Source organism: Corythoichthys intestinalis, chromosome 18, assembly GCF_030265065.1.
Source record: "Corythoichthys intestinalis isolate RoL2023-P3 chromosome 18, ASM3026506v1, whole genome shotgun sequence".
Classification (NCBI taxonomy): Eukaryota; Metazoa; Chordata; class Actinopteri; order Syngnathiformes; family Syngnathidae; genus Corythoichthys; species Corythoichthys intestinalis.
Window position 1 is genome coordinate 6,651,131 of NC_080412.1, and position 12,301 is coordinate 6,663,431.

Genomic DNA, 12,301 nt, shown 5'->3' on the forward strand with positions numbered 1-12,301 from the left:
AATGTACTTCTAAGAGTCGTTCTACTACACCATAATTTTTGCTTTTAGCTGAGTAGATTTGTGAATGAATGGAATAGTATCCTTTCCCATATTTATTGCTTGACTGTTTGTATTACTCTAATAACACACCCAATATAAAATAAATAGCATTTATATCGTAGTTTAAGAAAAACTAGCAGAATATATTTGAGATTATGGACTTGGAATAATTGGAAATTGTAGCACCAAGGCAACGGGCAAATAAGAGCTTAACAGATACAGAATGCCTTCTGACCCCGGGAGCCCAACGTGCACATCATGCTGACTGAGCGAGATTGGCGCTGATAAGCAGGTGATCAAGTAATCGACAAGTCTACATCTGCAATCACGCCGGCCTGTTCAATTAAGTGGAGTCTTTAAAGCACCGTTAAAAAATAAATTAAAAAAATAAGTAATTGACATAGTGCTGGCGTCAACATTACTCGAAAGTGAGGATTTCAATCAATTCAATTTTATTTGACACCAATAGACCACAGATAACCAGAGATATGATCTTTTTAATTTCATGCTAGGAAATGTTTTCTCCACTAGAGGGCATTAATGTTCTTTAGATGGGCGATGTTTCATTTATGTCTATTTTTCTTGTCAGAACGCGATTTTTTTGGGGGGGGGGTATGGTGAAGAAATAGAGTATAGTACATGGGTCAACAACCCAAAATGTTTAAAGAACCATGTTGGAATAAAAAGAACAAAAAAATCTGCCTGGAGCCACAAAAAAATTAAAAGCCTTATATAAGCCTTATAATGAAGGCAACACATGCTGTAAGTATCTATAGACCCTACCCACCGACGTCACAAAACCACGTGCTCGCTGTATGGTTCCACCCACTTGTCCGTCATTTTGTCTATGTATTAGCATTGGTTTCGATTGATCGAGGAATTTAAAATGCATTTCATGGAAGACCCGGTGCTTTCTGATGCCGTAAACTCACTGGATGTGTTGCATAAAAGGCGTTATGTGGAAAAGCTTCGTTCTATACAGTCGCCAGATCCATATTTGATGCCCAAATCGATGTTTTTCGACCCACTGTCTTCGCCCTGTCTGCCTGACATCTGCTACGCTGATATTATCTTGTCCACACAAAATCAGCCTATTCTCACGAAAATTTGAAAAACTTCAAGAGCTTGGAGGCTTATAAATACTTCGTTGCTGCTTGGGTGAAACAGGTCCTCGTCCACGAAAATTCGGCAGGAATCTATCTTGTGCTTGGAAAGGTGTGTTACGAAATGTTCAATTCAAAATCTTTTGTTATTGCTAACATCCACTGTCAAGTCTAATGTATTTCATGTCGTTTGTCAATGGAGTTAAGGCTTTTAATGTTTATATGGTTTAGCGATAGCACTCTCACTACATACATACGTGTATGTTGTTGGCGATTAGCCTAGCAATGATCTTAATTGTGGTTATTTGTCAGCCCAAAACCCTCTAAGTATATCTTAAATGCATCTTACCGGATATAAAATGACTACTACATAGTCTGTGGTGATTTTTTGGTGCCCAGTTTTCACGTCGAATTGCAGCCGTCCATTTCGCTCTCCTCTTTGGATCCCTCGGAATACGGTAAAACTTCAAGTCTCTCCTTCCATCTTCTCTGTTAGTGCAACCAACAGCCACACACGCCTTCACCATTTTGATTATTAATGTTAAGGAGCAGAAAAACACGCCGTAAATAGGAGGAATGTACGTAGCCGTAACAGGTTAACACTATGTTTTGACGGACAATTGGGCGGTACCATTCAGGACAGCGGAGTTGTGACGTCACGTGGGTAGGGTCTATATTAGATCAGTATCAAAATGACTAAAGTAGGCTACAAATACATAATGAGCCATCATGATTAAATGTTTATTTTCTCTGTGTTACATCCTAGAGCGAATGACGCACCAGGTGACTACACTGTTGTATGATGCAACCTCGTTTACCTTCATTGCAATATTAATGAATTAGAATCATGTTTGCCCTCCTACAGAAACCACATTAAGCAAAAAATGTATTCCCTCCCCAATCTTTACCATTTTCGAACATTTTGGAAAAAGCTCCGTGGAGCTACTAGGGCAGGGCTAAAGAGCCGCATGCGGCTCGAGCGCTGCGGGTTGCTGATCACCGGTGTAGTACAATATAATAACAGTTCATACACAAGTAGATGACGTTGTGCTGAGAAAATAAAAAATACCATTGTTAAAAAAAATCTTACAATCTAAGCAATTACTCATTACTTGGGTATTTTTTTTACCAAATACTTTTTTACTTGTACTTGAGTACACTTTTTGGATGAGTACTTTTACAAGAGTAATATTTTGACGTAATGCTACTCTTGATTGAGTAAAACCTTTGGCTACTCTACCCACCCCTGGCGTTGGGTCTGTATCATTATTTCAAAAACTCCCTCACCAGTGCAGCGCTCCGGTTGAGCATACTGAGCTCCAGAGGTTCCCGGCTTGGTGATCCAGTGCCCCTCATCCTGTTGCTCACTACCATGGGCTGGGCTCTGCATTTGGTTTGAGAAGGGCATAATGGATGTGGAGGCATAAGGAGTGGTTGAGGCATGATGGCTGTAGTTGAAGTTGTGAAGGTCCTCGCTAGTGGCATCAATAGTGCTGTAAATGGGCCCCTCAGTGGAGCCGCCAATGCTGTATTTCTCGGTCTGATTCAGGTAGTTGGAGATGCCGGCTTCTAGAAACACATTGTGAAAAAAAGTGGAAGATTACATTTTACTACATTTTAAATATATTGAATAAATAAATATCAATGTCATCCATTTATTCTACTAGGTTTTGCATGCCAAAAGCTTTATACCATTGTAGTATCGCTCAGCTGTGTCATCACTGGTGGTGCAGCAGTTGACAGCCTCTTTACTACTGTGAACCAGGTTGGTGGTGGGCCAAGAGTCTGCTAACCACGGGTAGTTGCCCATGTTGCCTCCCAGCACGCCTGGCCTACAGAAACATCACACACATTCGAGTGTTCACTGGTGACATGGTGAAGGACAGAACATCCACCAACATCAATGTGGTAATTGACTTTTGAACATGTATCAGACAGTTCACGGCATGCGAAATATATAATTTGATACAAAACACTATGGATTTTTGGTTTTGCAAAGGAGTTTGTGACGTGGATGGCTGTTTTTAAGGAATAATATAGCTACAAGCAAAGTGATTATATTCACAAAATCGTGTATCAGTATCATGAAAGCAAATTAATCCATTGAGTTCAATATGGACGAAATTTTAAAATGTAGATATTCACTGGACCCCACTCAAGCTTTGGTCAAAACTATAAGACAATAAAATTACTGAGATTTTACTAATTACTTTAAGCAGAGCAAACACTAACAACACAAGATTCCCCCTTTTTCCCCTCACTCTTTGTTTGGCTATTTGTATACATACTGTAAGGGAAAGGCAATTAAAAATTAAAAAGTGCAAAAAATAAATGGATCACTTCCATGATATGACAATAACAAGGCCATCAACTACAGTGATGCCTCAAGATATGAAATCAGTTCATGATCATCATCATGATTTTTTTTCGTACGGTGAGGAAAATAATTTTTTGAGCATCCTTCGATTCTGCAAGTTGTCCAACTTAGAAATGATGGGCGGGTTTGAATTTTTCATGGTAGGTGCTTGTCCACTGTGAGAGAATCTAAAAAAAATCTTGAAATAGGAGACCATGATTTTTTAACAATTTATTTGTATTAAACTGCTGCAAATTTGAACACCTGTCTATTAGCTAGAATAGTGAGCCTCAAAGACCTGTTAGTCGCCTTTAAAAAGTCCACCTCCACTCCACTTATTCTCCTAAATAAGTGGAGTGGAGGTAGACTTTTTGACCTATTTGAATCGGTTAGCTGCAAAGACACCAGAGACATAAATGTAGACCTCTACAAGGGTGGAAAGAGTTACGGGGCAATCGCCAAGCAGCTTATGAGATCCACGGTTGGAGCAATTATTAGAAAATGGGAGAAGCTAAACATGACTGTCAGTCTCCCTCGGACTTGGGCTCCATGCAAGAGCTACCTCGTAGGGTCTCAATGATTCTAAGAATGGTGAGGAATAAGCAAATAACCAACCACACAGGAGGAGCTGGCCAAATGACCTGAAAGGAGCTGGGACCCCGATTTCCAAGGTTACAGTTGGTAAAACACTCAAACGTCATGGTTTAAAATCATACAGGGCACGGAACGTTCCCCTGCTTAAACCAGCACAAGTCCAGCCATTTTAAATTTGCCAATGACCATTTGGATTAACCACAGGAGTCAAATAAAAAAAGTCATGCGGTCATATGAGATCAAAATTGAACTTTTTGGTCTTAATTCCACTCATTGTGTTTGGAGTAAGAAGAATGTTGAGTACCATCCCAAGAAAACCATCCCTGTGAAGCATGTGGGTGATAGCATCATGCTATGGATGGTGTTTTTCTGCACATGGGACTGGACAACTGTACTGAGTTAAGGAGAGGAAGACCAGGGCCATGTATTGTGAGATTGTGGGGAATAATCTCCTACCCTCAGTTAGAGCATTGAAAATGGGTCGGGACTGGGTCTTCCAACATAGCAATGGCCCGAAGCAGACAGCCAGAATAACCCAGGAGGGGCTTTGTAAAAAGCATATAAAGGTTCTGGAGGGACCTAGCCAGTCTCCAGACCTAAACCCAATAGAAAATCTTTGGAGGAAGCTCAAACTCTATTTTTAAAAAAATTGCCTTTACGTGCTTAAAAAAAAAGTATTCCGGCCTCAAATATTGGCTTTGTATATTGGCAATTGGCTGAATTTTTTTCTTAGATATTTTGGAATTGGCATTTGAAAATCCCTTATTGGTCGACCCGTCCTGAAAATGTACTGAACAATGGCCCAAAATACGGGGAGGATCTGTACTCTGGATGACCTGTACGTCCAAACCTTACAGGTGGCGATCATAAACTTAACAAATGTTATGTAATGTTAACTTATACCTTCCATTGTGTCCAGATCCCTCGCCAGGGGGAAATCCAACTGTAGAAAACAGTGAGAAAGAGGCCATTAGCATTACATTCACATGTGAGTTTTACTTGCAGTAACAAGGACTTTTACTGTCATTTGACTGAATATCACATGCATTTCTAAGCGTGCCTAGTTAATACTGAATGTACAGTATGTATATTTAATCACATTATGCAAGTACTCTAACCTGCAGCTGTGTAAGCAAAAGAAGCAGTGTAATGGCTCAACTCCTTTCTCTTTTTGCGTCGGCAATAGATCCAGACGCTAAAGCCCATGAGGATGACCCAGCAGGCTCCACCGATGCCCGCGATGAAAGCAGGCTGCTTGACCACATCGGTGATTTGCCCGGCCAGACTGACGTTGCTTTCCTCGCTGTCGGTGCCAGCGTCAGCGACGCCTGGCGCAGAGGGCTGTTCAGCTGCCATCTCTGTGAGGAGCAAACGCCTCGCAATAAGACAGCAACATAGAACATAAAAAATTCAATCACATGGAGACTGACGTTAACTATAGGGATCCCTGTGGATTTTAGTTATTCTCTTATCGTCATATTGTCTGTCCCAAGATATTGTTCTTTCAAGAACTGTTTAGCACAAGCTTTATATCAGTTTGACAAAAAAGAATGTTTTGATAATGTGGGTACATCATTTAGTTACATATTTAATTACATATAAAGAATATGAGGAGAACATGTGATTAAGGCTATATAAAATGGGACTCCATTTTTTGACTCACTGATGAAAATGGGCAAAGGTTGACTGTGAGTGCCGACGCCAGCAGCAGTAACGGCTGCGACCTCAAGCTGGTAAAGGACACCAGGCATTAGGCCTTTCAACGTTGTGGACAAAGTGTTCCCTTCCACTGTCTTGTTGATGTAGTTGATTGTGTGGTTGTTTTTGCCACTACTCATACACCAAACCTGTTTAAACAGAGACAGATACATTTGTTATTCATCTACTTACTTTGATAAAGTTTCATGACAATGGTACTGCTTACATTTGCATTCCTATTCATTGTGACATTGTTAAATGCAAATCACTATTCCACTGACAGTTCTATTTCCATGTACACTGACTGAACAATATCTTCTGCCATAAACAATTTTGTTTTTGTTTATTGGTCTTATGATTATCTGTCACGTGCAACGACAAGCAACTATTATTTACAATTGACCTTTTGCAAACTCCAGACTCCAAACAGGCTATTGACCAATCATATATCCTAGCAACTGTTAAGTGAGTGAGCATGATCTGACAAACTCCCCACACACACACACACTGATTATTTTGGTGGATCCTATAAGTGTTACCTGACTGCCAACTGCATACAACTTTACGGAAGCCTCGGAAAGAATCGACAAGCTGCGAACGTCCAAAATGGTGAAGCGGTAAAGTAGAAATGAAGTAGCCAAACAGCTTATCTGGGGGTGTGCTGTTCTTTCCCTTCCCAAAGCCAAAAACACAACTGGACTGGCACCTTCAATGAATAAAACAGTGAAGTATGGCTCCTTTCCAAGTAAATGTCTCAAAAATAAACAGGCACACATACGTGTGCTCTAAGGCAGGGGTCCCCAACCGTCGGGCTGCGGACTGGTACCGGTCCGTGGCGCATTTGCTACCGGGCCGCACAGAAATAATAATTTATTAACGACTGCATTCTGGCCAAATTAACTTTGGCGTGTGCCCCTTAACACACCAATATCCCTGTCTACTCTAGATATAATACTACAGGATACAATGTCGTCATAGAAATCCATTAATTGGACTGCTAGTAGCACATCTTGTTTTGTATATCTATGTGCGCTTGTCCTCTATAATAATGTATGACGTAGGGCGGGCACATCACATTTGTTCCCGGAAATAATTAGCCCCCACACTAGAATGACTGAAAAACAGACGTCTTTGGACAGATTTTTTACGGGGAAAAGGGAACCTGATGAGCCAGAAGTTGAGCCTACAACCTCGAAGAAAACAAAATCTTTGCTACTTCCCAATCACTAAAGACCCACGAACTGCAAAGGAGTGAATTCGTGACCCGTATGTGAATAAACCGAGTGATTCCAGCATGTCTGTGCAACAGGAATATCAGCTTGTAGAGATGGCAAATCACGGCGACCTTAAACGTACATTTGAGACAACAACTCTACCGAGGTTCTGGATTAAAGTCATTTCGGAACATTCTGACATCGCTAGGAGAGCACTGAAAACTGTGCTACAATTTCCAACATCGTATCTTTGTGAAGCGGGCTTCTCTCACTCTCCCATCTTGGGACCACCTCGTCTCAACGAAACAAGCGCAGGCCTACCACTGATTCAGTGGGTGAGTTGTATTTTCCCTGCACTTAACACGACAGGGCTAAAAACAAATGTTATTGTATATTTGCTGTATTTTTCCGCCGCACATTGCCGGTGTTCTGACAAATTTGGCATGCGCGCAACGTTAAAAATGACTGCGAATGCAGCGATTCCAAAGAACACACTACAAACTTTCTTTAAAGAAAGGAATATTAACTTACGTTTGCCATGTTAGCTGCACACAACAACTGCACGCAGCTCTCTCACTTAACGACTTCGCCGTGTCGTTAAGCATTAATTTACGCCATTTTCGTGTTGCACATGTATGTTCATGATGCAAATAGTTTTTTAGCACCATTGGATAACAATGAGAATCCAACTGAACATAGAAGAGAGCTTTTTTCACCGCCACAAAAGCTTTGGGAGCAAAAATCTATATGGGTGCAAGATTTGACAGAACACGGGCCCGTGAAAAAAAGACCCAAATCACACCAGTCCGTGGAGCAAAACAGGTTGGGGACCCCTGCTCTAAGGCAACACTAAGGTATTGCCAGAGCCTAACTAGACAGGCTGCTTGCTTGAATAGAGGTAAGAACATTAAAAAAATTGGACATCACAGTTGTGGTAACTGTTATCAATACTATATCTTACTACATTGCCATCCCTACAGCATCTAAGTACAGCTGTTTCATTAACTTAGGATAGTTCACTTCATCTCTTCGTTTGCAGTCCATTCAAATTTAAAAATGAAAAAAATTATATGGATGTGTATTTTTTTGGCCTTTCAGTTTTTTGGCCAGGTGCTTCCAATATTCAGTTTTCGGTTTTGGCCAAGAATTTTGCTTTAGGTACATCCCTACTTAAAACACTATGGTATACGTCGGCCTGCAATGGCTTGATGCATTGGACTCACAAAGCTTGTCGGCTTAGCAACCGTAACTAAGGAAGGGGCTTTTGCAAAAGGTCAATTGACAAGGATATATGCAATAACACATGTCATACATCTGAGGTGACAACAGCAAAATGATATCTATTTAATGATATTCTGCATATAGCTGTCATAGAAAATGCCAAAGACATACCAAACGAACAATGTATTTATTATTAAATAGAGCAAAGAGTTTCTGCATCTGTTAACGTATCTTTTCCCCCTTTTTCATAATCACTGTGCTGATGCATGTAGATCCTGCAATGTCAACGGTATTTACCCTGTATTCCTGGATGATACTGTTTTGCATGTCATTGGGTGGAGGTTCCCAGGAGACAATTATGCTAGAACTGTTGCTTTGCTTCACTGTCGCCACAGTAACAGCTCTTGGTGGGGCAATAGGCACTAAAAAGGAAACAACAAGCACTAACATCAAATGTAGCTTTAACCCAAGTCAAAAATTGGCAGTACATATACAGTGTTAACACACATATATGCAGTGAGGAGCAGAAGTATTTGCACCCCTTGTGATTTTGCAAGTTCACCCACTTAGAAAATAGGTAGAGGTCTGAAATTTCAATCGTAGATGCATTTCCACTTATAAAGACATGATCTAAAAAAAGAAATCGGAACTCGCATTGTATGATTTTTCAATCATTTATTTGTAATTTACTGGGGTTCATAAGTTTTTGTACTCCTGAGAAAATCAGGGCTAGTGCAGAAGCCTTTGTTTGCAATTACTCAAGCTCAGTGGTAAGTCCACGGCATGGTGGTAGGACCGTATTAAGTCATTTAGAATTTTATATTACATAGTTATTTTGGCAGGTCAAACAAAAATGCTGAATGCAAGCCAGAAAACTATTATTTTTAATTAGAAGTTTGGATCAAACACTGTAAAGTCTTCAGGGATTTTATTGGAAAATACGAGCTGGGGCTGAACAGAAAAAAAGGAAATTATTTATTGAACCCGGATTGAGGCCATTTCATGAAATGTCATATAGGCTAATAACTTTATTATTGTGTGTTATTGTGCGTTGTCAAGTGCGTAAGGGAAAAACACCTTTTTTTTTTTTTTTTTTTTTTTTTTTACAAGTTAGAGGTGCTATGAAATGGTGCTCATGTAGAAAAATAATTGCACTAATGTAGGTTTACATACAGAAAAATGAATTTGGCACTCAAATTTGGCTATCTTTTACCATTTCATAGTTATTCCACCCAAAACAATGCATCAGGAAAACCCACTATTTACCCGGGAATTCCGGTTGTGACATCATAACCAGCAGTGATGATCATGCCCAGCATTGCAGTGCTGCGCTAGCTAGTATGTGTTGACAGAATAACAGAACGCCCACACGGCAACAGTGTTGTTTTCGTCAACAACGTGGCTTGGGAGACTAAAACATAACGAGACGAATGCCAGTTTTTGTCTGACGAGGCGAAAATGCGACATTGTTTCTAACATACAGTATGTTTGCAATGGGTGACATTTTCATATTGTACTGTACGTCAGCTTGTGTTGTGGCAGTGTTTTGGTGGTGTCACTCAAGTGAGATGTGCTCTTCACCGGACTTTAGGATGTATCTCAAGCTACACTATCTATCTAAGCTACGACATGTACATACATGGCCGTCAATGGCATGGACGTACATGGCTGTCAATGGCAAGGACGTGCATGGCTGTCAATGGCATTGACTTACTTGGGCGACAGTTGAATGTTAGTGGGCTCTAATGGTAAGTTTTTGGTCTTCAATCACAACTACCCATGTTTTTCTGCCATTGAAAATTAAATTTTGGCCATTAGAAATGAATGGAACGCCTTACCGTACATGGCAATGGCCTCCCACTAGAAACGAATGGAAAAGTTTATGGCAAATTTTGGGGAATAGGTAGGTAGGTAGGTTTTTGGCTAATTCTTCATCCAACTTTTATGCCCATTACCTTCCTGAAATTTTTGATGTACGATTTATGTGAACTGGGATAAAAAACGAAGTGTGTTCCTACGCTGGCAAGGTAAACCAAATATCCACCTAAATAATAACGATCCAAGAAGTCCAAAAGTATTGTATTTTGTTTATTGATGGAGGATACACTGCCCTCTAGTGGCAGCGTTGGGTCTGGCTGGACTGTCTCCTTGTATGACATAGGAACAGACTCAGACGTATAAGAATAGCTGCGCTCAGGTTTTGGCCCACATTAGGCTGTAAGTTGTTTCAGCTAATATACTAGAACAGTATGTCTGTGTATGCATTTGTAATTAAGTTTAGAGCTACAGTTTGTCAAATTGCGTGTTAGCGATTTGCTATGAGAATTGTAAATACGTTAGCATTTGTAGCACTTAAGCTAGCAGAGTTTTGTTAGGCAACTTAGGCTAATCTACTAAATTGACATATTTATAAGACTAGATGGACGTTTAAACACCAATTGTTTTGTGTCAAGTGTTTTATTGCTAAAGTGCGTGCCGTTTTGAACATATGTGTACATATGTGTGTTATAGCTTTACAATTTATCAAAAGTGAAGTAAAAAGCGTCAAAAAGCACAATTGTTTTGATGTCTGTATAGCTGTACAACTTCACGTTTAGTGAGAAGTCTGAGGACAGAAGACGTCATATTAGTAAAGTAAAGTAAAAAATAAGATACTGTGAGGTACAATAAGGTGCGGTTTATGCGACAAAAAAAAAAATGACTGGAGACAAAATGGCAGATGAGAATCCGGCGTCGTAAAGTCGAAATCGCGCGAGTCGAGTAAGTCGTAACGCAGGAACTACTTGTAGATGGTTGCTTTTGCATTATATGCAAAGCTACCATAAATAATCTTTCCTGTCAACCCTCATCATTGCTAACGTCACGAAAAAGCGATCCTGAAAGGCTACTTTTGCTGGAAATATCCTTTTCGCTGCTGCTGCTATGGATCAAATCCAGCATGTCTTCTGTTTCTTGTTGTTCCTCAAATGACGTCACACTTCCGGGTATGGGAAGGCAGTATTGACGGAAAACCTTTAAAAAACGCAATTTCTTCTTAAAGCTCCACATCAGGCATGACAGTCATTTCAAAGAACTCGTTCAAAGTTTAAATTCATCAAATTACACCGAAATCCGACGTACCCTTCTTCTGCCCTTTAATATCTCACTTGAGTCAGAAAAACACACACACAAAAAAAAAAACAGATTTGTGAATTAAGACCTGCGGTAGGAACCTAGTCTTTTTGAGGCATTTCATAGCACCTTTTCAATCAACATCTATTACCGGTATTTACTGTATGTTTCGTTAATCCCTTTTTCACGGTTAACTCGAACCATTACCTTCTTCTGGAGTTCGAACAAGTATTGTGCGACTGTCTTTCCCCTGGAATTCATCAAAATAAGGCCGGATCTTTATCTCGTACTGAGTTCCTTTGAGCAAGCCAGTTAGTACAGTACTACGCTCTGAGGGAGAGTTGATGTCTTGAAGGAGCCATATTCCGGCACTGGGGCGGTAAAAGAGGCGATAGCCCTGCACATACGGAGATTGACGATCAACCTAGAGGAAGAAATAAAACATATGAAAAGGAGGACTTTCTTTGGAATAACCAAAAATTCACATAGACACTAACAGCCCAGGAGACTCGAATGGAGGAAGAAGTTGGTCTGATGGGCTCTTGCAGTTGGACCACCACCTCGCCCAGTTCTCTCTGCAACTGCCTGTGGTCCAATCCCTGCCCTGTTGGACTCACATCTGAGCCAAATGCACATGAAAATCAAGTTTACACTTCAGTTCACTTCACAGCTTGGGAGACAATTCAAGTTATGAGGCTACGCCGACTAACCTTGTGTTCTGACAGGCTCCGAAATGGGGCTCGGGTCGCTCAAGCCATACACATTGACAGCTCGAACAATAAACAAGTAGATGGTGTTGGGAAAAAGGCCAGTGATTGTGTGTGTTTCCATCTTCACCATGTCGGCTACAGTTTGCCAAGTGCTGCCGGCTGACTGGCTGTAATAAATGATGACAAAACAAATTATGTCTCTGTTTAACTGCACGGAGGGATTAATGTGGCAACCATAGGCAGAGTTCGACTTCT

The 12,301-nt window shown here is 40.5% G+C and overlaps 1 protein-coding gene across 2 annotated transcripts in view; it reads right to left on the reverse strand.

The window, feature by feature from the left end:
- robo3 (roundabout, axon guidance receptor, homolog 3 (Drosophila)) overlaps window positions 1–12,301 on the reverse strand; it is a 205,744-nt gene that overhangs the window by 34,709 nt on the left and 158,734 nt on the right. For both annotated transcript variants that reach the window (XM_057820223.1, XM_057820222.1), the window contains exons 12-20: window positions 12,047–12,213; window positions 11,834–11,955; window positions 11,544–11,760; window positions 8,523–8,647; window positions 5,756–5,939; window positions 5,211–5,450; window positions 4,996–5,035; window positions 2,835–2,974; window positions 2,430–2,711 (exon numbers count right to left, since the gene is read on the reverse strand). In XM_057820223.1, the coding sequence (XP_057676206.1) occupies window positions 2,430–2,711; window positions 2,835–2,974; window positions 4,996–5,035; window positions 5,211–5,450; window positions 5,756–5,939; window positions 8,523–8,647; window positions 11,544–11,760; window positions 11,834–11,955; window positions 12,047–12,213 (1,517 nt within the window). The remainder of the gene's footprint in view (window positions 1–2,429; window positions 2,712–2,834; window positions 2,975–4,995; window positions 5,036–5,210; window positions 5,451–5,755; window positions 5,940–8,522; window positions 8,648–11,543; window positions 11,761–11,833; window positions 11,956–12,046; window positions 12,214–12,301) is intronic.